General features: G+C 40.8%; 1 protein-coding gene across 7 annotated transcripts; it reads left to right on the top strand.

Moving 5' to 3' along the window:
* Positions 1-18: 18 nt before the first annotated feature.
* On the top strand, positions 19-27,139 carry LOC102685519 (uncharacterized). Of its 7 annotated transcripts, none has more exons than XM_069189048.1 (16): positions 19-852; positions 11,304-11,389; positions 12,196-12,276; positions 12,778-12,834; positions 12,924-13,091; positions 13,708-13,821; positions 14,192-14,237; positions 15,163-15,253; positions 15,345-15,486; positions 15,972-16,076; positions 18,918-19,008; positions 19,637-19,673; positions 21,001-21,078; positions 21,450-21,552; positions 22,024-22,154; positions 22,668-27,139. In XM_069189048.1, the coding sequence occupies exons 1-16, from the start codon at positions 795-797 to the stop codon at positions 22,801-22,803; spliced, it is 1,524 nt and encodes a 507-aa protein (XP_069045149.1). In that variant the 5' UTR covers positions 19-794; the 3' UTR covers positions 22,804-27,139. The 7 variants fall into 7 exon arrangements, with proteins under 7 accessions (XP_069045149.1, XP_069045148.1, XP_069045147.1 ...); XM_069189047.1 differs by having other exon boundaries at positions 12,193-12,276; XM_069189046.1 differs by having other exon boundaries at positions 12,184-12,276; positions 21,004-21,078.
* The last annotated feature ends 395 nt before the right edge of the window (positions 27,140-27,534 follow it).

Here is a 27,534-nt window from a genome sequence, read left to right as displayed (position 1 = left end):
TTTATTGTCAACCATAAAATCACCAACTTCCAGAGACTTTGAACAGCTCGATTGTGATTAATTGTAGGTGGCTTGTTGAATTATGTAGTTTAGAGATTCTTTTGACCAAACATTTGGTGTGGCCACCAAGGACCATAGTTCTGTCTATAACTGAACACATTACTTGCCTAACTGATCAATAGTTCACACATATTCCTAATTGTAAGAAACATTTGATGAAGGGTGATGTGTAAAACTAGACTGCTGGTCTAAATTATTGCTCTATCATTATAATTAGAGCAACACTGACAAAAATAATACGACTACTTTAGGTTGAAACGGACGTTATCTATTGAGAAAAAAACACTTTTCGCTGTATTTTAACTTTAAAATAAAGTACTAGAAGTCTATTTGTGTCGAGGTCGGTGAAATACGTGCAATTCCGAGGATCTTCATTTCCAAAGCCTCCTGTTTTCAAACAGTACAAGACATGCGGTAATGTCATAAATTATATGACAGCTGCTCTAGTTACCTGTCACCAGCGCACATCCCGTCGGCCGCTTTAAGTTAAGGCTTTATTAGTTTCCCTAAGGTGGACTCGAGGTTTTGCCAACTGTGTGGGTGTGTTTATTCTACACCTACTGGCCCTTTAAGACGCTGACGGGGGTGGAGGAGGATCAGGCTGGAACGCTGACGCCAAACGCGCTCAGGAAGCGTAGGAACCACAGATTCCCTTAAAGCTTCCTTTTCCAACTTTCTGTTTCAACGTATTTATCGTTTTTACATTTAAGTTTCGCTGTTGTTAATAATGCTGGATGGTCGCACTGATGAGGTTCACCAAGGATATACGCCGGCTTCTGGGAATCGGCAGCGGTGAGGATGTTCTTAAGACTTACCAGATTTTTTTAAACCAGTGCTTTAACACTTTCCAGCTTTGTGCTGGTGTGTCTTCATTGTAATCCTGTCATCGCCTCGCGTGTGTTCCTCTGTAGGGAAAGCTTGCTCGCAGTCTGTGTAGGCTGGGCAAACGATTTTTAAATTTTTAAAAAAATAAATAAATAATGAGATATAATGATGTGTTCCTGCTTAACTTAGACATTGCACGACTTTAAAACATATAAAAACAGGTTTCGAGAGTTAAAAACCACTTTTATGCGCGAAAAATGGGTGATTTTTCTTCCTCGTGATCAGCTCAGAATCTTTGTGTACGCTGTAAGGTTTTTACTTCTTAATTAAACGTTTAAAATACACGAATTTCATATAGACAACACACGTTTCGAAGAGAAAAATCCCATTCTTTTCTCTTCCTGGTGTGTGAATCTGATCAGCAGGTCTTTTTTTCCCAATCAGAGGCTCTGAAAATAGCGTACCGCCCACTGCGCTCCGTCAGAGAGGGGCGCGGCACCGAGAGAGGGAGGAGGCGCGGAGCCCAGCAGCACAGAACGAACGTTCTACTGCCTGGAGCGCTTATGGCAGCGATCGCGTCTGCATTTATAACTTAGTTTTTAAAATTAATCAAGCAATATGAACCATCTCTTTTTACTTTTAAGTCACTTAATTATCATTAAGCACAGCTTTCTCACCACCTAGACTACGTTTTGATACCATCCTTAGACAAAGCAGAAACTTCCTTGTTCTGTCTAATGACATTACAAGTGGAAAGATTACAGATTTTAATCGTCTTTAATTTTGTTACGTTATACATTTTAGAAACGTTTCATCCATACAAACACCACAAAACTATTCTCGATTGTATTTCTGAATGGTATGTTACACTTAATTCACTGTTTTAAATACATCTAATTAAGAAAGTTAGGTGTTAGCATAAACTATTAGCAATCAATATTAAATTTAGCACTGCAATAATTTGTTGCACTTTCCCCCGCATCTTGTAAAAATATATTTTCATTGTTCAAATATACATTAAATCTGACTATCATATAATAAGTTAAATACAAACTAAAGAAAAAATAGGGTTAAATATAATTCAAAATATTTTGCTAACAATGTTAACTGTTTATAAATAATACATTGTATTAACTAAAGAGTAGGATGGCACAGTTGTTAGTATGCTTTTTGTTTTGTTTCTTTTTCATAAATACAACAGTAGTACCTGATGTCTCAGTGGCTTTCAAAATTAAATTTTGCATGCAAACCTGTGAACTAGAAAGATAACTAAGATATCCATCCATTTATAATGGTGGCAAAGTGGTTAGCATTGCTATCTTGGAGCACTGGGTCCCAGGTCCCATCCTGTGTGTGTGGGGTTTGCATGTTCTCTCTGGGTTACATGGTTTTTCTCCATATGTGTGATATGACTCCCTCTCGCACTCCAAAACATACTGGTAAGTTAATTGGTTTATGGGAAAACTGGCCCTGGTGTGTGTGTTTGTGTCTGTCTGTCCTGTGATGGACTGGCGCTATGTCCAGGGTGTATTCTGCCTTGTGTCCGTTGCTTACTGGGATAGGCTCCAAATCCTCTGTACTGGATAAAGAGATTAGAAATGGATGGAAGTAAAGGCATTGTGTGGATTGAACTATACACAGTGTTAGAAACCCACTATGAAATGGCAGCATCTCACTGAGAATAAAATATTTTATAGTGCTGGCTTAAGTAAACAGCCTTTCCACCTCTCTTGCACATCAGTATCCATACCTAGTTATTTAAACAAATTGCCTCTAATTATAAACATCTTAATATGCTGGCTCTGTGGATCCGCATCAGCGATGTTTGCCCATTCCTTCAATTCATGTGCATCCAACACAGAGTTCAATGCTAGCAACTACACAAAATCTAAAATACAATCCTCATTTCAGTATCTATGTAAACATACAGTCTGTTAACTTCATCATCTCATCAAAAGTATGCCTAACCCCATTAGGAAGTGTTCTTGTTATCAGTGTATTCCTCAGCTATCCCAAAATTATCTTCTTACCAACATCTCTAGTTTTTTTATCCTGCAATAACTCAGCCAACACTTAAATCTCGAAAAGCTGCTTGTGTTCATTTCTTTAAATCACAAATATCATGTGTAAATACTGTCCATATAATTCTCTGCATTGTGGAATAATAGTTTATTTTAAAGGGAACTAGAGAAACTAAGAACTAGAGAAATCAAGAAAGGCTTTTTTTTCTAGAATTAATAAATGCACATCCTGTTCACTTCGGAAGTTAAATCCACACTGAGCAATCTTTAATATGTTCAGAATATGACAGCGAGAATCCTATCAGGATGCATTACACCCGTTTTCAAGTCCTTGCACTGGTTACCTATCAGGTTTCGAGTCAACTTCAAAATCCTCATCCTCATTCAGTACCTACAGTATATGGCTTATTATCTGTCTACTCCCCCCTTTGTCCGTCTGACTCTGGTCTTCTAGCTGTCCTCAAGAACATCTACATTCTGTGGGTGACAGGGTCTTCTCTAGCTGCACCCCAGAGCTCTCAATTTGTATTCCCAGTGATATCAGTCACGTACCCTGAGTGCATTTAAATCTAACCTCAGAACCTTTCTTTTCAGAAGACTTAGTGTCTGTATCTGCTTCATTTTCTAATTTTGGTAACACCTCTAACTGCTTGTCTTTCTTATATGTATTTTCTTTGTAATCTGTGGTCCTTTTATCTGTTTTTATATCTACTGTATTGCTTTGAGATGCCACTTTTAAAGGTGATATATAAAATAACGTTTTTTATTATTGTTATAGAGAAACATGATCAGTTTTCCCTGGTCCAGATAAAAAGATCTAAAGCATACTAGTTTGTCACTCTTCTCATTCCCTTTGCTAAATAACTTTTCATACTAATCTGATCAATCTAACTGCCTGTTTTCTGTGCTTTCTCTATCCTGCTAGATTTGCAATTATTTTGAACATTTTCTTCTTGAAATAACTCATTTCTAAATACCTTTTTTTCACTGTTAACATCTTGCAGCAAAGCTGCGACAAAATATACACTTAGCACAGTTCATCCTGCTACCAACATTGAATAACAAAATCTTAAGATTTCTATATTTATGTCTTTATTTAGTGGTTTCATTAGTGACAAAGGCTAAACTTTCTTGGAAAAATGTCTTTTATGTGTTGCAGAAAAAACTGACTTGCTTTAACAAAGTATGTTTACAAATCCTTTCACCTGGCAATCTACCTGAATGCCCAACTATCTGAGAAGCCCTCCATGAAACCATGGTTGCTATTAATTCATTTAGGGCTTATTGACAGAATTGCTGTTTTTTATGCATGCTAATTTTCTGATTCCTCACTCTGTTTCATGTTTATAGATAAGACTTTATTGATCGTGAAGGAAATTGATGTACATGATGAACATGTTTGCATGTTCTTTTGTAACATACACCTTTTTGTGATTTTTTTTGTATATCTAAGCAAGTGTTCCTGCATCCCTCTTCTGCACTTTAGTCATGGCTTTTTTTCTGTTTGCTTATTTCAAAGCAACACCTGCTCCATTTCTAAAACTTTTTACTCATGTGCATTTTTGTATTTTTTACACCTCTAGCACTTTAACATCCTGATATTTCATTTGCCTTAATTTGTAGAATGAACTTGAGTTTTAGCCTAAAGAAGTTTTCATTATCTTTTGTTTCTTGTCCTACAACTGTTATTATTGATCACCGAATTATTGTTCTTGACATGACTTCATTCAACCTTTCCTGAACGTCTATGACAGGCAGAGAGAGTGCTGTTTCTGGTGCGATCTTTTGCAGCTGACATTTCACTGTTTTAAACGAACAAGAAATTAGATTGCTCATAGATCACTTATCCTATATAAATACAGCGTAATTGCCCTCCGAAAATCCTCTTTTTCTTGTTCGTTTTAGAGACCTTGATCGAAACTGATTTTAGATGTCAGAAAGGATTTCTTTTCTCTGTATTTCCTACATTGCTTTGTCGAGATTTTAACTTTATATCTAACTTTATATCTAGGCTCAGATTTCAACTATAAATCGTACAGTAGTTAATAGCAGTAAATACTGATGTTTTGCGCCCTCTTACCACAAAAATATATATGTTTTGTAGCTGGGATGAACTTTATTTCGTACGCGTAGCTACTGCGATTCGGACACGGACGGTTAAACATGGCGGCAAATCAGACACCCAGAGGGGGGGGGCGTCTTCTCGCCTCCATAACTAAAATGCCAAATAGGAGTGGCTTAAGCGACATACACAGTCGTGTAACTGACAGTTTGAGGTAGCCTATCGTGTAAATTTCGCTTTGTTGCTGATAGGTTAAGCTTTCGAAACTCTGCCCCAAAGTCATGTGACTGATTTTTCGCCCTGTTTCGTTGGTTAAACGCAATGATCACAAGCACCACCATGGTAACTGGGATGTGTAGTTTTTAATTCCGTTTGAATTATAACTGTACGTACTGTCTTCGTATTTGGCCAGGGCTTTAAAGAGAGGGCGCGCCAAAAATTTTCGGTGCCGTCGTCTCCGCTTTAAAGGTACCCCCGTCGCGGAAGAATTCGATCTCGGGACGTTTGCCCAGCGTACTTTAGGAGCAGGAGAACTGAAACAGTATGCAGTGATTTTATTTAATGCGCTCCATAGTCGCTTTGACTGAAGAAATCGAACTTAAAAAAACAATAACACAAAAGCACACTAATGAATTGTTGAGAAAAATGTCATAGTGCATGATTAGTAATACTGAGGAAAATAAAAAGGTGATATACTTTAAAAAGGCGTTTTAACTTAGTATTGCTTGTACTGTACATTGCAAAACGTCTCGGAATATTTGGGTTGCACTGTTCTGTGTGATGTGGTGAGTCACATCAGTGTTATCGGTGGATAATTAAGATTTGTGCCTGTTCTAAATGCAGTACATGGACTTAAGTACAGTATTTGCTCTGTGTATCTTTAAATCAAAATGAATAAACACAAACTATTGCAAGCCTATCAGAGAAAATTGCCGCCGGTGTTGTCCCAGATTTTAATTGATTTCTTAGACTCTTTCAGCACGCTGTAGTCATTTTAAACTTGAACTCTTTGGACAAACGAAAGGGATTCTTGAATGTCGAAGTGCGACGCGTAGTTTCGCTTGCAGCGGTGTTTTAATGGGGCCGTCGAATCTTTCAAGTCCTCTTGACAGGCAATTCAAAGCGTCTTCGCTTGGATGGGTTAAGCTTTTAAACATCAACTTTTAAACAACACTGCGTTTGAAGTCGAAGGCACTGCACGTGGAGCAAAGCCTTATGAAAGTGTTTTGGGAAATGCTTGTTAACTGTTTTATAAACTTGGCAGACTTTTCCTTCAAACAGTTTTATAGTCTGGTGTGACATATCGCCGACAAACTAGGACGGTGCAGATTTTGAATGACTAGATGATTGTTGAATGTCGCTTAATTTTCGTGATGTTCCTGTTACCATTCGCTTTTACCTGTTGATTTAGTGTATTAGTTCATCGAGTTTAATTTGTAAAAATCGGCTTCTTTATTTTTAAATCGTTCTTTGTAACCTTTTCCGTCTTCCAAACCTTTCATCACAACCACTATGGGACCTGCTGTAGTTAAACGATGATTCCTGGTTTTTTTTAAGACTTCAGTATATTTTCTATTTTAGTTGGTATGGTTAGTGCGTTGGAGAGATGAGCCACGCCAGCCAACTGGAGAGCGTGAATGTGTGCCAGCGCCTTGTGTATCGCCCTGATGTCAGTCAGTGAGGAGTCATTGCTCAGAGATGTACGTGTCTAGTGTTTGTGTCGTAAGCTAAGCTATTTTCGTTCTTTGAAGGACTGACTGAATTAAATCAAGCCGATTGCATTTGGGGCGTTGTGATGGTTAGTGTTACAGTCTCATAGCTCTCGAGTTCTGGAAAAGGGCACCTTTTTGTAAGGAGTTTGCATGTTTCTCCCTTTTTTATAGCATGGTTTTTAACTGGGTTATTGTGCCCTGAGTAGAAGCCAGTTTCACTTAGTGTCCACTAAACTCTGTGATCAAGTCTGCACAAAGATCCTGCTCTGACCTAATGTGGTCAGGAAGCTGGTTGGACCAACAGCAGTTATCAGCAGTTTTCTCCATGCCATGGAATTTGACAACAAAACTGTGTTACCTGTCAGTCTTGTCACTTGGCCCATACCTGCCTTCAGCACTGCTCCTGCTTGGAAGACCTTACTGTAAGTGGTTGTGGACCTTGATTTGAAGGTTTCCATCAGCTGCCTGCTTAAAAATAGCGCACTACTTGTGTATTTTCTGCACTGTAATGAGTGACCTTGTTATTCCTGGACTGGATGTTTTTCGAGAGCTGGCAAATTTCCTTAACAAAGCCAAGCTTATACTTGATAAAACATAACAGTAGGTTGTTTTTTTTTTGGCTGCACCATTCTGTTTTGTGGAATTTCCTTCTGAGAATCTGCCCCTCCTTATTAATAGTAAGCACTGTTTTATGAATGCTGCGCTATATTTCTTAAGGTTACTGGTGGAGTGTCATTATCTTGAACAGCCAAGATCATTTTTCAGTGTCCTGCATCGTGATCCCTTAACGCACGCATCTCCAGATCATTGGGCCTTGGAGCAGGTGACCCAGTATGTCCTCTGTATTCCAAGAGGAAAGTCTAATTCCTGTAGGTGCTGCCCGACGAAGGGCCATGAAGCAGCCATGAGAAAGAAAGGAAAATGACAAGTCCAACTGCAGTAACACTGATGGAGCTGTTCCTAACAGGCCTGAAACCTGTAGTGTGTTGTGAGAGATCAAGCAAGGATGAGGATCAGGAAGTGTTGAATGATGAGATGCTGAATTCCTGACCAATGAGTTCATGTGCAACTGTAATTTATCCTTTTTCCATCTCAAGAAGACAATGGCCCTCTATTTATTGTCTTTCAAGCGCTGGCTGTTGATTGCATGGGCTCACATTCTTTTACAGTATAACCAACAAGCTGAAGAGGTTTTTTTTTCCCACGATGTTCTTTCAATAGGGCTATAGTGATGTATGGCTTTTTCAAGATTTCAAGATGTCTGCCATCTTAACAATCCCGTGTTCCCGCTCCTGGTTCTAAAAGAGTTTGCTTGTGAAAAGTCATCCAGTGGCGCTCATCGAACCCTAGAGTTGCTTTGTCTGTGGTTTTATAAGCTATAGAAATATAGGATTCCTACTGGGTGCCTGAGTACTATTGTGCTCAGTCTGGTTACTCAGAGAATTGTCACCAACTCTGCTTGCTGCAGGGCAACTGCTCACAGATAACTGACGTAGGCTAGATTCATTATATAAGCTCATTTGCTCCTCGCAGGACACAATGCATTCACATTATAGTGGACTATACGCTTGTAATTCAGTTGAACTGTACTTAAAAGTCCTGTGATGCAACAGGGTATTTAACAGTACTAGAAAATGTTTAGGTAATAGTGAAAGTGGCAGATTCAATCTTTTCATGGTCTTGAAATGAGAAAAAAATCAGTCATAAAGGCAGAGTAGGGAACAACCTGGGGATTTTGCTTTGCAGAACAGTGCTCTAAAGGAAAGCTCCAACCACAAGGTTAGAAATGTGGCTCTGTATTTCAGCTGGGAATTAATTGGAAAATCACTGGTAACAGAACCAAATGAAATGGGCCGACAAAAAGGACATTTTTGTTGTTGATGTTGTTGTATTTATAGTTAAGTGTTGGTTTAGTACCTACGGCGAAACAATTTTAGTTTGTGTACTGTGCCTTAGGTATGAGTTCATGACTCTGTGTGCTGGGGGTGATATTCAGATTCGTACTACACAGAAAGTGATACAAATGTATTTTATATTGTCTTTAAAATGGTTAAAAATTGATTTTTTTCACCTTGGGCAGGGAAGACTATAAAAGGACCCAATTCAAGTATTTAAAATCCTTGAAAAGCCTTTAAAAAGGCGTTGGAAAAATCAACCCCAGCATATTTCTTAAGAATCAAGAGTGAAGCATGAACCCTAGGTAACAAATGGAAACGGCAAGGAAGTTCTTTTGAAACTGAGCACAGGAGGTACAGTATTTCTTCACACAAGTTCTAGGAGTCTAGCCAGGTTGTTAAAGGCAGTATCTTGGCTCCTTTTAAGAAATGCCTGCATGCAGTCTTCGTTCATCTGGTTACTAGTAGCTAATTTAGCCAAATGGCATCTAACTGTTCCTTTGAGTCTTCAGATGAGTTTAAGTTGTGGGTTTAGAAATGGTTTACTACAACCTATTGATTAAGCCTGCTAAAGATGGCGGTTGGAAGAGAAGACTGGTTTTGTGTCCATAGGCTTTTCATTGCTGTATTGAGTTTGTCATAAGATCTAAGAATTTTTAGGCTCATCCATCTAACTTCAGGTTAGTTGTTAGTAAGTAAGAGCTCTGTCATCTCAATTTGTCAAGGAATATTTTCTAAAGAGAATTTATTGCTGGAATGTTTTGTCAAATGGCCAGGAATTTCAGCATAGCCTCTTATTTCAAGGAACTTGAAGTTTCTTTGTCCAAAAAAAGGCTACCTCTAAATGCTACTGGATAACATGTCAATGAAAATGTACCTTCATACTTTGGGTATTTAAGAGGCTTATAAGAGTAGATTATGAATTTTAGTTCCACAAGAAGTTTTGCTGTTCAGTGTGCATTGCAGATGGTGTCACAGGTGGTCAGTATATTAATCATGCATTGTGATATCTGAGTTCTTGACAGAATGACCCTCATAAACCCTTATAAGACTGCTGCAGTCAGGCAGACCATTCTCACATCTGTGGCCAGTACCATTGGAGTGATTTAGCAATATTTTAAACTATGAATTCCTCTCCTGAAGGCTGTGCACCTCTTGTGCCTCACGTGATCTATATTCCTGACATTTTCTTTTTGTTCAAGGTAGCAATGTCCTGAAATTGTATACAGAAGGAAGATAACCACAACTGTCCATGTCTGTGATAGTTATTCAGTGTGGGGGCTGTTCTGCTTGCCATTGGAGAAATATACTTCTTCACAAGACCGCAGAGAATGGAAGAGCGATGTGGAGTATTGTCCCTGTGCTGAAGCCAGTGTACATTCGTTAAAAAAAATAATGAAATTGAGCAGCTGGAGCTGGGAGCATCATCAGATCTTCTGAAAATGAAACTTGCTGGCCAAGCAGAAACTAAAAACAAGAAGCAAACATTGTTTGTGTGTGGTGTGTTAGATGCTTAGTTGAACAAATGCTATAGTTCATGACAGGAATTTGCTGGTTAAGTACAGTGGGTATAGAAAGTCACCACCCCCTTTCAAAATTTTCACCTTTTGTTGCCCTAAAGCCCAAAAAGAAGACAAATAAAATCAGACTTTTTCCAGTTTTATTTACAAATTGTACCTTGCAACATCCAAGTGAAAAATTAAAGCTACATTTCTGAAAAATAAATAAATAAAAAAAGTAGAATAACTGGGTTGGGTAAGAGATGTATCCAAACTTTATCTCGAAGTTCTTTTGAAAGCACCTTTCTGCCCATAGTGGATTCTTTGTTTTGAAATGCACTTCCAAGCAGTGGAATCCTCTAGAAACAGCTGCTTTTATTCTGATCTAATCAAACTCACCACAGTTGATCACAGGTGGGAGCCAATTAGTTTGTTGTGTGATCTGTAAGGTGATTGACCTGAGCAAGTTTACAAATGCAGTTGTAAGGGGGGTGTTCACTTATCCAAATAAGGTATTTTACTGTTGTAACATGAATTAATTTTCAGAATGTTTTAGAATTGTATTTTCACTTGGCTAATGTGGGTTACTGTTTGTTAATAAAAATGGAACAAGCCTAATTTAATTGGTTTTTATTTTCAGAGTGTCATACAACAAAAGGTACACATTTGAAAGGGGGTGGTGACTTTCAATACCCACTGTAATTTCCTGTCAATCCTTAGTCACAGAGTCTCTGGAATTCTTGTATTGGATTTGGTCTGTTTGACCCGGGCAAATGAGTGTGAGCTGAACCATGCAGGAGCCTTTCTAGAAAATCATCCAAAAACCACCAGGATTCTTCTAATTTAACTGCTTCCCTCCAGGATTGAGTACAGTTTGAGGAGAAGAGAGTCTCTTGGATGTTCTCCCTTCAGTCTGCATGTTTAAGATTTCTCTTAAAGTCCACGCATAGACTGTGTGCCTCAGTGCTGCTCATGTGCAAACTGTCCTGTTATAGTTCTCGTCTGTGTTTCTTTGTTCTCTTATTTCCTATTTTTGATTATTCCCCAGCTTTTAATTTGTCATCTTATCTGTTTCCTGGCTAAGTAATAGCTGGGCTATCACATTACTTATTGCATGAAAATATTCTTGTGAACTCATACTTGAAAACAAGTCGACCATAAACGTCCTGCTAGAACAGTGTCTTGTGCTGTCCTGTCTGCATCGTCAGTAATCTCGCCTCCTTTCCCAGACGGCTCCAGTGAGCAGACCAAGGAGAAAATGGAGTATGGAGGAGTGGGTCCACAGAGGAGGCCTGGAAATGAGGCAATTATCCAGGTACGAGGCGTGTGGTGCCCCGATATTTGAGAGAATGGTTTTTCACCGCTGTTCATTTCTAAGATGGAGGCGCTATTAGAAATTGTAGGGAAAGTGTCCCTGTTTTCTTCAGCAGTGGTTCTACTGCTAAATGAGATTTTCCATTGTACCTTGCTTGATGAGCAAATTGAACCTTGTTGATTTTTCATTACGTGGCACAACACACAAGGGTCATGATTGGGAATGCCAGGGGGCTGATCAGTTTTGGGATACACACGGTCTTCGGTGTCTTCAACACCCTAGCTAACCTCCACTGACTACCTAAAAACATACAAGACAAACGGCACTCACCCATACTAAACTAGTGTACTAATACAAAATCAACAAAGTGTGTAGAATGTACCCAACAACCTAAACTAACCTTATACACAAAAGTTCACACAAAAACACAAGTGTACTAGGAACACAAATAAGGGAAATCGAGAGTAATCAACAGGAACAGGCTACAAAAGAACACAAAGGTTGAACATATAACACATTAGGGCAAGGTAATGGCAAAACAAGGATAAACACACAAACAAACGAAAGTACAAAGAGACAAACAGAAACTAACAAAAGCCAAAGCTATAAGAAAACACACACAGACCACACACTGGGATGTAACAGGCACATTTTCTTTGCCGAAAGGGTTGCTCAAAGGGCAGTGGGTGATGGCAAAGGATCTGGTAATGCACCAAGGAGGGAAAGGTTTAAAAAGCGGGCTCGAGCCTTCAGGGTGGGAAAGCACTGTCTGCCCAGTGCTGAGAGCTTTGCAGTGTGTTCAGCAGGACGGCCTGAGCCCGGAGGAAGTGCTAAGCGAGGAGGAGCGAGCTAGGCGCAGAGCGGAGCGCCGCAGGGCCAAGAGGAAGGTGAGCCTGGGACCCGCGCCACTGTCGCACTGTGCGCGCACTCGAACTGGTCACACCTTTAACTTTCGAAACGCATGAAGTTTGGTGTGGAATATTGTAGACATCTGGCTCACAAAGTGAATAAACCGTAAGGCTTGTAAAACTGGTATTCAGTTATAAACGGCATGATGTACCTCTGCGTCCAGAACGCACAGCTGGGGTCGTCTCGCTACCTCCCGTGGCTGCTAGTATAATAGCCACTGTCCTGGGGGCCCAAAGTGAACTAGTGCTGAACTCCCAGCTTCCTCTCGCTGTGGCCCTGGGTCTTGCCTTCCATTCTCCTGTTAAGGCTTTAGCTTGTACTTTTCTTCTATTTTTTAAATAACCCATTTGCTAAGTGACTGTTCCCTCTGTATCATTTTTAACAATACCTCCTCTCGCCCATCAGGAAGTAATTGTAGTTCCCCCTGACACTTCTCTAGTGCTTGGACACTGTAGCCGCCTCTTCCACTTTCGTTTCAGCGACAGAAAGAGCGAAAGAAGCTGGAGAAAATTAAGAAGAATGAGGGAAACGGACAGGTAAAGACCTGGACTTTTCAGGAAAGTATCATTGGCAAAGAAAGGCCCTGTTATTCCAGTTGCCAGTGCTGAGGAGTGTGTGTCGGCAGGGGGAGGACGAGGAAGGATGTGAGGACTCTGAGGAGGAGAGCGAGAGTGAGGAAGATCAAGGAGAGATGGTTGAGCTGGTCTCGCGCAGCAGGGGCAAGTCTGTCCCACCGCTAGCAGCCTCGGGGAATAAGAACAACCACCAGCCCCGTCCCAGCCCCTGCGAAGAGGTGGGTGAAGGGCTCCATATTGGGTAACGCCATCGCTGATTCAGGTGGCACATGGTTGTACTGTTCGTCCTCATTTTCTGCATTGTAATTCCAACAAGCTGCTCCACTCAGACCCGCTACAGAACAGAGTGCCAGCATTTGCCGAAGATGTTAACCTGAAACTGATGGGCGTGTGGCATATTGTACAAAAACCTGGAAACGGTCCAGCGGTTAGATCTGGGTGAAAATGTTAGTTTTTAAAAACTTGACAATTACCAAAAAGTGGTCATTAAAGTTGTATAGCAGGAGAATGTGACCATTAGCCGTACTGACTAGGTGCTAATGCAGCTGGCAGTATTAGACCTTGGGCAGCATCGAATGCCCCGATTCAATAAAACCTTCAGCCAGCTCTCAAGTTGGCCAACAGTGTTAGTAGCAAACGCAGTCTGAATGGCAGGTTGTTTTGAGTGGGAGCTGGAAGTCTCTGGCCAGCAGAAGGTGGTGAGTTTGTAAGCTGGGCAGGGGGAGGGCGAATCTGTGATGTAATTCAGGCCGCCTGGACGGTCTCTGGAGCAGTAAAGTCTGTAGGGCCTGCGTGTCAGAACTGAGGCAGAGCTGTTAAAGGTGCTGTGTGCAGGAGCCCGAGTGGGATGTGAGCAGTGCCTTTGTCGCCAATGCTGCCAGCCACATCAGGAAGAAACCAGGCCGCAGGTCCAAGGAGAACAAAGAGAACGAAGCCGGAACGCGACAGGTTAGTGCCGTGGCAGTCTGGGTACCTTGAAGATAAAGCTGCTGCTTCAAGAAGAGCATTCAGAAGCCTGGTTTCCACTAGCTGCTTACATAGTGGTGTATGAAAGCGCTTCCTTACAGGAAAAGTACAAGACAACTGTTGTCACTGCAATCTTTTTTGAACTGTAAAGTGTCAATGCAAATGTAATTAAAATGTAAATGCATTGAAGAGTGACTTCCCTGAGATGAGTGCCTCTTTTTTAAAGAATAAGGACTAAATGTTATGTAAGCTATTTTTGCATGAAAGTCATAGAAGCGAACGTGGATGCTGCCTGTAGATGAGTACAATACCTCCATACTCCATAACACAAAATGTTCGATTATGGTTTTAGGTGAAATGCACAGATGCAGTGGCTAAGAGGAGCACCTCATTAGCAGGTGGGTGCAGCACCTCTGTGTGTCTTGGCGTCTGTGGTTTTTGTATTTGTCGAGGGTGAGCATTCCCCTTTCGTGACGGGCTGACATGAATGATGACTGATTTTGCAGTCCTTTACAGGCTGCAATCACTGCATGAGAATGGAGAGGTTGGGCACTACCAACAGAGTCGCAGCTCTGCACAGTTTGTTTACTTTCTGGACAAGCCCGGGCAACTTCGGTGTAGATTATTGTACAGCTAAACAGTTTATAGAAAGTTGGAGACAAAATGCGAGCAATATACCAAACATTCCACTGCATTGCCAGATGTCACTGATTGGAGCAGAATTAAGCTGCTTGTTAGTTTAAGTTTGTAATCAAATCATTTAATTTTTTTCTAACATGTTATTTACTCCTTATTTGCCTTCTTTGTCTTGTCTCTCATATCCAAGCTCTGTTCAGCAACTGTGGACTGAACATGGTATTTTTGCAAACAAATATATAAAAGATTAGTCTTTGCTGCTTACCCATTCCTAGCAATGATTGCCTTGGTACAAACAGCACACCTTAAAAGGAGCATTCTCACCGGTTATATGGCTTAGCCATTTATTTTTAAACTGTTTGCAAAATATTTGACAGATTGTATACCCACAGAAATGGTTCAAAAGAGTATAGAAGCTCCTCAAGGTATTTTACTCTGCTGCAGTACTCAAGTTTATTATGCATTGAGGATTATGACAATATAAATGCTTGAGAAGAGCTCAGGGAATTTGTAATGGCCTGTAATACTACAATATATACTTTTTGGTATCAGCTCTTACTGTAAGCCTGCTGGCCTCTGGTATTCGGTATTTGGTGAAGAAGGCAGATATTCTGTGCCTTTTCAGGGCGCTGTGATGTTTTGACTGGATGGTTTCTACTGGTTCAATTATTTGTTTTTCTTTCTCAGAAAAAGGGATCAAACTGGTACAGCGAGGACAGTATTCTCACGCCATCGACATGTTTACAGAAGCTATTAAACACAATCCAAAGGATCACAGGTAGTCTGCTGTCAGCGTTCGCTGCAGTTCCGAGCTGTGTGCCCGTGGACGGCTCTCTCGACAGCGCTCGTGACTGATGTGTCTGTGGCAGGTTCTTTGGGAATCGCTCGTACTGTTTCGATCGTCTGGAGCAGTACCCCTCTGCTCTCTCCGACGCGGAGAGGTCTATCCAGCTGGCTGCTGACTGGCCCAAAGGCTATTTCAGGAAGGGGAGAGCGCTGCTGGGAATGAAGGTCTGTGGTCGAGCAGCTGCTCAGCCCTATCTGTGCTGGACTGTCGCTACTGCGTCTTTGTGTGTTGTGTTCTTCCTTTACTACAAGCACAGGCTGTAGAAGCCGAGCCCTGGACTCCAATGTAATGGTTTTAGGGGGGTGATGTGATGCAGAGTTCTACCGCAGGGTAGAATCTCTTTGTTTCTGTCTGGTGTGTATGTGTATCTGCAGCAGGGATCTTCACTCCTAGTTCTGGAGATTTAAAGGGTCTTTGGCTTTTATTGAACGCGAGGCCCCAGTGATGTAATTGAATCAGTCATTGACTTGATTGGTCTTAATTACCTCTCTTTCTAGGTCTTTAGTTATTGAGGGGTTTTTAATTCCCCATGATACCTGAAACTCCTACGGACCAGAAGTGAAAAGCACTTATGTTTAGTATTTGACCCTTGAATTTTACCTGGCATTTTTGGCCCCTCATACTCCTTTGTCATTTCTTCTTGCGTCAGAGGTACAACGAAGCAGAATGTGCGCTGGAGGAGGTTCTGAGGCTGGACCAGGACTGTGAGGATGCTGTTAACGAGCTGCTGGCCTGCAGAGTCCTGCAGCTCATGGTAAAGAGCCTTGCAGGGCTCCTGGCTAGGGGGGCCTGGGGGGGTTGTGGGACTGGGGCTGCAGTTTGGAATGTGAGGGCTCGGTTGCAGGTTTAGGGGGTTGTGCCAACAGAGGATAAGACGATCAAGGGAGTGGATTATTTTTTGATCTTGAGGCTTAGGCTGTACCGCCTGTATTGCATGAGATTGTGCTTTGTAACAGATTAACACTTGAAAAGAGTATGGATTTCAGGCAGTATTTTAAAACACAAAACTGCTGGGAGATTTTGGAGGAAATTGTTTTTTTTTACTCTCTTGTGAGAATACCTGGTCATTGAAGTGCAAAGGTATAACCATGTCAGGGCAGAAGCCAGTCCTTTTTTGTGTGCACTCTTTTGTCTGTCCCAGGCATGCACAGAGTCATTTTAAAACTCTATTGCAGTGGTTCTCAAACTTTTTGGACCAAGTACCACCCCTAATCCAACCAAAGCAGCCAAGTACCACCTACAAGTCATCTTCTCATAGGAATCCCAGAAATTCTCAATGACCAACATGAGCGCGCGTGCACACACACTCACACATACATATAATAAATATTATAATAATAAACTTTATTTGATATAGCGCCTTTAAAGGTGGCTTCTCAAAGTGTTTTACAGAAAAAAAACATTAACAACAACTAATAAAAAAGCACCATTTCAGTGAGAGAGGTGAGCCTGTTTAGTTGAGCAAAGCAGATGTGAAATAATTTTTCGAGCCTAGATACAATTCATAACCGAGTCTAACAGATATTAAATCGTCAGGCATTTTCTTGACGGCAAAGGTCTCGCAGTGGATGTTGTAATGCGTACATTAATTTCTGGAGCAACCTCTCTAATTCGTGCAACTACACCGTTATGTTGGCTTGTCATTGCTCTAGCACCGTCTGTACAAACTCAGACGCATTTTATCCAGTCGAGGCCATTCTCTTCGATAAATTCATTCAGAACCTGAAATATGTGCTCTCCTGTAGTTCCTGTTGGTAGCGGCTCACAGAACAGAAAGTCCTCACGGGACGTACCCTCAAACTCGTATCTAACGTAAACGAGCAAATTGGCCAAATCGACTACAGACTCATCTAATTGCAGTGAAAAACATCTGCTCATCTTAACGCACACTATCAGTGTACTTTTGATATAATCCTTCATTTCAATAATTCTATGAATGACTGTCTTTCAGGGGGAGGGGGGCAGCAGGTCGAGCTGTTTAGAAGCTTTTTCTATACACATAATACGTGTCAGCTCTTTTGCCAACGGTAAATAAGGTTCTTCAAAAATAGTGTAGCTTACCTGCTTTAGCAATACGCAAGCTTGCATTTTTCCGCGTTTCCATTTTTATTTCCGTATTTATTTAAAGTTTTTATTTCATGCGCATGGGAGCGAAACACAGAGACGCTCAGTGTATTTTTCTTCAAATTAGAACAGTTCTTAAATATTTTTCTGTTATCATGCTTTCGTGTGCTCACAAGTTTACCTGCGTTCGTAGCACGTATTTCTATGCATTCCTGTGTTTACAACGTTGGCATTGTTCCAAAATCACGCACATTCTCCTTTCTCCCTATTTGCTGGAGATACAGTAGCTTTTTTTAAATACAATTGGTCACTTGCATCCGTAGCACGCATTCCTATAGAGTGGTATAGAGTATCTCTTGTGTCCACTGAAGTATTAGCACGCACTGTATCTTAGTACGTAGGCTGCGTATTCGACACGTATAAAAATACAAAATATGAAAACCCGTCCCGATTTTTTCAGCGCACACAACACAGTTCCAGGGTCATTTGGCGTACCACCTGGCAGCACTCCACGTACCACTACCGGTACGCGTACCACAGTTTGAGAACCACTGCACGAACAGTAATCCAGAGCAGAATAAACTCACATTTATCACATTTTGATGGTGAGATCACTGCTAAAAATCATGTCTCAGTTATCTTCAAGCGTAAGTATTGCAATATTTTAATGCATTGGTGATAATTTAAATATTTAAGTCTTCTTAAATACACAGTGGTTTACGACCATTTTATCATTGATAAAAAATGTGTTATTTTTAATAGCTTTTAAAATGAAAGGCTTTAATGCTAGCTGAAGTGTCTATTGATGTTCAGGTTTTCCAAGATGTTTTAACTAAGGTTATTTTCCAAAAAACAGGGAAAAATAGGAAAATATGATATGAGCAAGATCAACTGTATTGCATTTTATGTAGCTCACAGGTTTTTATTTAGCCTTGTGCTGTGAATGGCAGGAATTTACGGCTTTCCTCTCTCTGAATCACAAGCTGACATGCTGGCCTTGCAACACTCTTAGTCAAACGTTTAATCCTTTACCAGTGGGATGCTACCTGATGCCTTTGTGCTTGTGTTTAGCGTATCAGTAATTTTGTGTTTCTCAGACTGGGTAAAATTAAACTTAATTCATGATTCAAATTCTGCTCTGCCTATAAGCCCTTCAGCTGCTGCTTTGATAGGCCTGAGCTGCATGTACAGTATATGCACATTTTATCTCTGTCCAGTTGGTCCCACCTCTCACCCTACTTCCTTCAAACCTCTGTCTACCTTTCTGAAATCAACAATTTAAAAAATTGTTCTTCGGACTGTAAATTCAGAACTGCTTTTATATATTCCTTTCTGTGCTCTCAAAGTTCCGTTATGGTATTATTGGGCCTTTAACCACCTTACATGTTAAAGTTTATTGGCAAACGCCTTCTCAGATGTACATTTCTAAGCATGGTTTTAACAAATGTCTCTCTCTAGCTTAAGTACATTCTTTTAGCTATGTGGTTGACTTAAATTTATCAAACTAACCGAAGTCCGTCCCTTCTGTCAGGAACTGGGCTTCACAGAACAGCAGAGCGTGCAGCTCCTGGACAAGTTCACCACAGTGCAGGCTGTCCTGGCTTTTTTTCAGACTGGTAAAGGTAAGAACCTGATGGAGGTCAGACATGTGGACAGTTCCATTGGTGAATGGGGTGCTTTGCCTTCTTTGACCACGGGGGGGAGCAAGAAGTATCTCGAACACGAGTACTATCCCTCCAATATCAAAAAGCTGTGTGACCTAGTGAGGGTCATGGCCTCTCAGACTGTGTCCCAGGAGCACAGGGAGTAAGGAGGGATTGAGACAAGTGAGCCTAGCCAGCATGTCTTTGGAAAGTGGAAGGAAATAGTAGCAAATGCTGGAAGAACATGCAGACCTAGCTGTGTAAGTTTAAACATCAGCACCTGCAAATGCCTCAGTTGTTCTTACTGTTTATTGGACTGACCCACATTTCTGAGCTCACTCACCATGGCCAATCTACCTGAAACACCACTCCTGTATTTTTTTCCCCTGTCAAACAGACATCGTTATGATTCTGTGATGTTTTTTTTTCCTGTAATATGTCAGAATGAGCAAAGCTGCATGTTGTTTACCTGTTTTTAAATGCCAATACATCTCATTCAGCCAGTGACTGTGTGGTCACTCATGTCAGTCTGTCACCTCGTGTTCCACTTTTCAGTAGCTTTTACAGAACCAAACAGTTAAACTGACTGCCTTTTCTTTCCTCCAAGTCTCGGGTGAATTCGACACTTTACTGGACCAGCCTGAGTAAGCATGTTTCATTATGCCTGATATTACCCTGATTGAAAAGCATGACCTAATTAGATAGTCCCTCGGAGCACCCAGTGCCATTACCAGTTTAACTGGACGTCTTGTAGGGTATACCTGGTGACGCTTTGCAGACTATTAGAGGAAGGCAGGGAACTTACACTGTAATGAGATGTTGAAAAAAAACTATGAATTTTTATCAATTCTTATACCAATACTTTATTTCTTGAAGGAACCTTCAACTTCATTGAAAGATCAAAGTTCTTCTTTAGTATATATTCCTGATTTACAATTCTGTGCACTTTTTTCAGCACAGCTCCAGACAGAGACAGGCCTAGTGTTTGAAGTTGCCATTAAGTAGGAAATATCCTATCATTAATTGACACAGCTCACAGAGCACATACTGCGGTTCTAAAATGCCTTAGTCTACGCAGTTTGTTACCTCATATTAATACATTGCATTTATTTTAAGATTTTTATATAGACCCACTTGATTCAGCATTAAACCACGACATCCAGCTGGGTGAAGCACAGCTGCCATTATGGGCCAGCTGTCAGTCAGGTGGAGATGTGGGCAATTAAATGACTTCACTAATTAGATTCAGGGGGGGCTTTAGGATGGCCTGACTGAGCAATCGATACTGGAATTTAGCCAGAACACTGGGGTTAACCCTTACTCCTGTGAACGGTGCCATGAGATCTTTAATGGCAAAGCAGGCAAGATCTTGTTTTAAAGACTCATTCATTGGATGGCACCTCCGAACTCCATATCACATTGGAAATTGTTTATCATGAAACGCGACACCTACTGGTGTAATAACACAACTTTTGTCAGCATCCTGGTTTTCCTTAGAGGTCTCCTACGCCCTACAGACCAGACCCTGCTTTGCTTAGCTTCTAAGATCTGCCAAAATCAAGCTTCATGTTTTCAATATGCTGGCAATCTTATTGAGCTCCTGCAATCACTTATTCTGATGCCCCTTTACTACAAACCTGTAGTTAGATGTGCCAGGTATTTTTTTTCCCACTCATTTTACATACATTAGTTGGTACTGACAATTTCACTCTTCTGATTAATTGGCATACCTGTGTTCAACAGGTAGTTTCTTGTTGTCAGTTAAGGAATGCGTTGACACCTAACAGCATGTGTGCTCCAAGCTGAAGCCACGTTGAAGAGTGGGGTGCAGAATTCGAGCAGACGCATGTGTACAGTATCTCAGTGTTGTCCTATAGAAGAGGGCTTGACTTTTCTGATCGGGAGTAACAGTGCAGATTCTGTTTTTATGTGCCAGAAGCGAGTCTCTTATATTTTTCTGGCTCCCCCCAGAAGCCAGTGTGCCTCTCTCTGGGTTGGTAATGTGACCACCGATTTGAAAGAGAAACATTTGAGAGACATCTTCAAAAGGTAAGTAGTGCTGTGGTGTCGTCTTTCGTCATGTTCCCGTTCGGAATATGAACAAATCTGTATTCATGTTCTCATGCTACAGTGAAGCTATCTAAGATGCAAGAAAAGGCCACTATGCTGGCTTACTGGATGTGTGCCTGCCAAGTATTTTGTGCTGTTCATTTGTGCGATGTCTCCTTCCTACCTTTTTCTTATTCTGGTTGTGTCCCCCTCCTGATATCTGTTGCCATTTCTGTCTAGCTCCTTTTTTCTTGTCTGTCTACTTGTGTTTATCCGTCTGTCTGCCTGTCTGTACCTTCTGTTTTCAAGGCTGTGCTTTGCAGTCCTGACCCCATCCTGCCTGTGAACATCTCCCTCTGGTCACCCTGCAGTTACGGAGAGATCGAAAGCATCCGAGTCCTCCATGAACGGTTCTGCGCCTTTGTCAACTTCAAGCTAGCGCCCATGGCGGCCCGGGCGATGGAAGAACTGCAGGTTAGTGCTCAAGACAAGAGGTTGAATACCTCATGAAAGTGTCCCTTAAGAGCAGAGGTCCCCGATCCTGGTCCTGGAGGGCTGGCGTGTCCACAGGTTTTCAGTCAGGCTGGGATTAATGACCCGAATCTGCTCAGAAATGTTTTAAATCGTCCAGTTTAACAGCGTCTCCCAGCTCTTCATGGGCAAAAACTCCATAGCTTCAAATTCACATTACAGCTTTTACATTGACTTGCTTTTTCTTCTTTTACGTTCTACTTGGTTTATGCTGACATGTGCCTAAGATTGTGTAAAATTAGCATTTTTCACAACATACATTTTCAACATTTTCTCCAGTAAATAACTGTTTTTTTTTACCTAAGAACAAATGACATAGTCTTCACACCCTATGCAATTTCCGAACCTGCATGTGTCAGTTTTCTTATCTTTGCATGCAGTGTGAGTGACTCGTGCTGTGTTTGCTCTGTCCAGGGGGTGGAGATTGAGAATACCAGGCTGGTGATCCGCTACCCAGAACGCCGGCCTCAGCGAGCCCCGCCCTCCCCTCAGAGATCGGCCCCCTCTGTGTCACTGTCATCCTCGCAGCCAGTCACAACTGCTGGGTAGGCATCCTTCCTTGTCAGCCACAGAGCTACAATCAGCCGTGGGGGAGGTATCATTGGGCATACTTGGATTTGTAATAATAATTTCAAAATAATGCTATTTATACATGTTTAATCCCAAAGCACTTTACATATAGGAGGGGGCCCACTGACGTGCTGCACCCATGACACAGCAGATCAGGTGATGTGAGAAACTGCTTCACTGATGATGCTTATTGGGAACATTAGGTAGGTCAGAATTGTAAAAGCAGAATTTAACCAGGACACCAGGGTTAACTTCCTTATGTTCATGAGCAATGCCATGGAATATTTAATTGAACACCTCCTCCAGCACAATGTCCTCAGTCCTCTTACTGGTACGTTGGTCTAGAGGGTGGAGTGCCACCTAACCCAACCCACTCAAACACTTCGGAAGGTGTGTGTGTGTGTGTGTGTGTGTGTGTGTGTGTGTGTGAGAGAGTTTAAGTGCGATTAGGAGATTGAGAATTCACTTGGTTTGGTGTTCTTCTGCAGGTCGAGGCGTAGAAACCCTGTGAATGGAGATGAGTGTTACTATTGGAGGACGACTGGTTGCCACTTTGGGGACAAGTGTCACTACAAACACATTCCTGGACAGCGTGGGAGAGACAGGAGGCCTTGGCAGCCCTGAGACCTAGTTCCCTGGCGCCCTGGTGCCCTGGCCTTGGAGACGGCAGTATCGGTGGGAGTGAGGCCTAGCGAGAGGATGCTCTTGAATTCAAAGTGGTTGATCTTTTCGGTGTTTCTCCCAGATCTCCATGTTCTTCTGCTGGGTAAAATCCTGTCCGTCATTTAGCACTAAGAAAGGAAAGAGACTCTTGAGGAGAGACTCTGGCCATTCATGTTCTTCTGTCTTCTACAAAAAAAAATGGTGACATCGGCCTGAGTATGATTGGTTATATTCACACACATGGAGAGAATGGGCATCTTGGCTGGATACAACACAAATGCCCAGTTTTTGGCTAGAACAAAACCAAATGACACCAGCAGAGCAATACTTATGCTTGTGTCCAAACATGTTTGGATATGTGAATCTTGCAAACAAAGTGCCTTTTATTCATTTATACACATATACCTGACCACAGATATTAGCCTGACATTGTTGGCTAATTTAAAACTTCCCTTCAGAGGAGACTCGTAAGGTGATTGTTGTGCTGTGCAAATGGTTTTAATGGTTACCTTGGTATAAGTAAATATTGTATTTCATGGTATTTTTAAACTATTTTATATGTTAGTTTTAAAAACAATTTTTATTCCAGTTCTTTCTCACTAGTCACTGTTCAGTTGGACACTTATAGTGAACCCTGTGCTTGACTCTTGACATTCGGTCTTCTATTTGCACAAGTGTTATGGCTTTTAATACGTTTTGGTCCTTTTGATTCCTTTTCTAATGCATATCGCTGGAACGTGCCAAATAAAAGCTGTCCAATTTTATTACCAGTTACTTTTCCTCTGGCCGAGAAGTGACCTTCTCACCCATATACGTGGCACTTTAAAACATATCTTTCACCAGATTGATTGTAGTGAAAAACTGTTTTTATTGAATTGTTTGCTCATTAGATATTTAATTGCGCTAGAAGCAAAATCTCTCTAATTTATTCTGTTCTTAAGGTGCCTTTTGTCATGTCTGATCTCCTGAGACATGGTTTTCCAACCCTGTTCCTGTAAGACCAGCGTGTCTAAGTCTCTAGAAAAATTCTGCAGACCCAGATGAGCCAGAAATGAGCTGTCGTTAAAGGCTGAGTTGAAATGAAATGAGTTGATTTACTGGGTTTGGTAACCTGCATGCTAGAATTAATGTTAAAAGGTACTACACAAAAAGGAATTGCACAATGTGCATTTTTTTAAATCACAAGTTGTGAAAATATGATAGAAAATTGTATTATTTAAAGCATTAGCTCTGACTTGACCAAATTCTGTATTGTTTTACCCTGACAATAAGCAGGGACCAGTGCAGTATTTTTCTGTTTTATAATATGCATTGCCACTTTTGATTGGATATTAGGAGGTTTGAATTTCTGCTTAGAGAAAGAGTCTTTGGGTGATCTGAGTTACTGTGGTACTTACCTGCTAAGGACAATCTTAACTTACTTGTTGCTGTAGTTCTCAGTTTGCACCACATGATGTCAGGATACCATTTCAGTGTCTTGGTGAACCTGCAGGGAGCAGAGTTCTGCTGCAGTTAAATTAAAGGAACCAAGCAAAGCACTTTCAAATGTGAGGTGACTGCCTCTCTTTATCAGCAGCATGATCTAATGCCACTTTAAGTCATTTTTGCTATTAGCAGCTTTTACATGTGTCTTGCATCAGTACTACAATCAGAGGTTCTTATAGAATAGTATATTACACTTGGTTAATGGAAATCTGCAGCTTTAATCAATGGAACAGTCTTAGCATGGTTTCCTTTAATTTACCTTACAACCATATAACTTCACTACAAAACCAAAAACAATATATATTCAGCTTTAAATGTCAGACTCAGATTTATTGCCAGAGACTCTGAAAGTTCTGCTTTTCCTATAGCCCTTGTCTGGTTAATCCTGACACTTTGCTGCATCATGTTTACTGTTTGCCTTTATGATGTCTGCTCTCATTACTGCTTTTTATTTTTTTGCTCATTCATCTTTTACTTCTGGATGTGAAGTGTTACAGCAGTTGCTGAAAAAGTCCTGATTCAGCTTTGTAATAGTCCAGTGTCCCCAAGGTTTTTCTGAGCTTTGATTTACTCTGCTTACATGCAAATTGTGGAAAGTATTAGGAGACAGCACAGAAAACTGAAAGGTCTCTGACCTTACCAAATCCTATATTGTTTTACCCTGACAATAAGCAGAATGTCACCAATAAGCAGACAGACACCAGTTTCAGACTTTTAATTCAAAGTCAAAGTGAAAGAAAACTTTCTTAGATTCATTTACTTCACAGCCCAGCTGGCTGGAGGGTATCAGTGAGTGATGTACAAGGAGCTGGGTTGTAATGAAGTGGGTCGCTTTCAGATTTCACCGAGACACTTTCCTGAATGCAGTGGCGCACCGTGTGGTCACCAGCTCTTCAATGAATCATTTGCTTTGCTTAAAATTTGAGTGCTTTGCTTAAAATGACTGACATAAAACTCTTTTGCTAGAGCCCCACAGCTCTGTCATGTGCTCCAGACCGTTAAGTAGCCTTTTAGTCTTAGTTCAAGGTTCGTTATAGCAGTTTTAAGTTAGTGTGGATCTTACAATGTTATCTCAAAGACGGAGTACAAACTATTTTGCATTAGCTGAACAGTCACATGGGATTGATGTAAATATGGAACATATCCCCAAAAAGGGAAGCAGTAACAATTCAAAGGGTAAAGTGACAGCACCACAGTGTTTTGAATATCATTTGCACATCTTCACTGCTCCGTTTTGGAGTCTTTAAAAATATTTATTTACTATTTTTATTTATGTTGTTAGGGAGCCTACAGAAATATTGACTGGGGTCTGCTGTTCTACACTGTCCTCTTGTTGGCTGATGAGGCGATACTTGTTTTCACACTGGAGTCATTTTCAAAGCTAATGGTCCTTAATTAATGTTTCCCTCCCCTGAAAACCCAGAACATCATATGGCATTTCACGAGCTTCTGGAAAATGTGGTGAAGAATAATTTAATGTTATTTAGACCTGAGCAATATAGATGGTAATTGACAGTAAAGTGGATGATTGCTGCCTTAGCACTGACTGCTGACAGCAAACAAGTGCTTTGCCTTAAGAGAAGAACTTGACTCAGGTTAGGTCTGCATGTTAGTTATTTATTTAATCTATTTGTTAATAGACATGTTAAATGTTCCTTAGGCAATTAATGGGGAGAAACAGAAAACTGAAAATTGTATAAGATGGTGTTGAGGAGAGCTGCTGAGTTTTAAAAATAATTTTTAGCCCGACTTGTTGAGTCACTTAAAATTACTGTCAAGTAATTTACTTTTCATATTTTTGACTCCAGACCTTGTTGTATGAGTCAGCTTCCTTCCCTGCTTTTTATGCCAGTGGCTGTGTTAGCATTCTAGTCTGCCTGAATCAAGTGCTCAGACTGCGAAGTGGTTTTCCAACAGGGGAGATCTGATCCAAATAGTACAGGATTATTGCATCACTTTGGCATTAATGTCCAGCTGTTTACAGTATGAGATGTAAGGCCTTATCCTTAAAGACAAAATGGGCTCTGGGACTAATACTCAACAGCATGGCCTTTCCGAAGGATAGCTGAAGGATTCCAGTTTCTCTTTTTTGAAACCCCAGAACGCTTGGTGCTTCGAATTGAGAGGACAGTGCAGATCATCACCACAGGTTGGCAGTCAAATCCAGGGTCAGGGCCAGATGGGAGGTGTTTACTGTCCCATGCAAATTGGCAATTCTCTGTGGTATCGGGGTTCCCCGTCTCTCATTACTAGACCTTGGAAAACTCTTGTTTCTTGCCTCCTGTGCTCTGTATTGGCAGAGCTAGCTGCTCTTCAAGGGCAGGCAGAATGAGTCCTGGTTGCTCTGGAGTTTTCCTGGTGGAGGTGGGTAGATGGTGAATATTCTGGGGAAATGAGAAACCAGATTTCTCAAACTTCAAACTGCACAGCAGTGTTTTGTAAATAACTGTTGCACTTTTTCTTCCTTTACCTTGCAATTGTTATTATTAAGGTAAAAGTTTTTGACATTGCATTATTTGTGCTCTGCATGTACTGTAATATCATATGGCTCTGGATTTTACTGTGACACACTACTGGTGTCTTCTCAATAGATAAGGGTGACTTTTTTTTTAATTTCTCAGCCATCTGTCCCAAGTGTTTGTCTAAGTATGTTTATATTTTAAGGTGGTTTGTGGTAAGGGGTTGCAAATTATGTACCTTTTAATCTAAGCACTGCAATCCTCTATTCCTAAACGTTTTTTAATCATGTTTGTGTTGTTGCACTGTTACCAAAGAGTGCCATAAATAGTGTATTAAATCTATTTTAATCTCAGTACCCTTCTTGTTGTGAAATTTGTTTGGGTTATGTGTTTGTTCTGTTCTTGTCAGTGTACTATTGAATATACTCATATTCAAAAACATTCGAAAGGCATAGAGTTAGAAGTACAATTCACACATAAATTGCAGTTTTACTAAAATCAAGAACATCTAATGGAAGATGATATCATGGGAGATTTTAATTTTTCCTCTCATTTTGGGGAAAAGCCATCAAGGTATCAGCTGTTTGACTGGGATATATGATTAATGACTGATCTTATTCAGTTTTCAAGCTTTCAAACAATCAGGATGGTGAGAGAACCATTATAATACAAAATGCTGTGTTTTGACAATACTGTACATGTCTAACAAAGGTTCACGAGTTTAGAAAGCAGGCTGTGAAGGAGATCG

The sequence above is a fragment of the Lepisosteus oculatus genome, chromosome 4 (assembly GCF_040954835.1).
Source record: "Lepisosteus oculatus isolate fLepOcu1 chromosome 4, fLepOcu1.hap2, whole genome shotgun sequence".
Lineage (NCBI taxonomy): Eukaryota > Metazoa > Chordata > Actinopteri > Semionotiformes > Lepisosteidae > Lepisosteus > Lepisosteus oculatus.
The sequence above is the reverse complement of the archived record's forward strand: the minus strand, read 5'-3'. Positions and strand labels throughout refer to the sequence as shown.

Coding starts and splice junctions, on each gene's coding strand:
- LOC102685519 (XM_015346824.2), top strand. CDS start 795: ATGGTCGCACTGATGAGGTTCACCAAGGATATACGCCGGCTTCTGGGA. Junction 13,822..14,191: donor ACGAAGCCGGAACGCGACAG/GTTAGTGCCGTG, acceptor TTATGGTTTTAG/GTGAAATGCACAGATGCAGT. Junction 21,079..21,449: donor TTGAGAGACATCTTCAAAAG/GTAAGTAGTGCT, acceptor GTCACCCTGCAG/TTACGGAGAGATCGAAAGCA.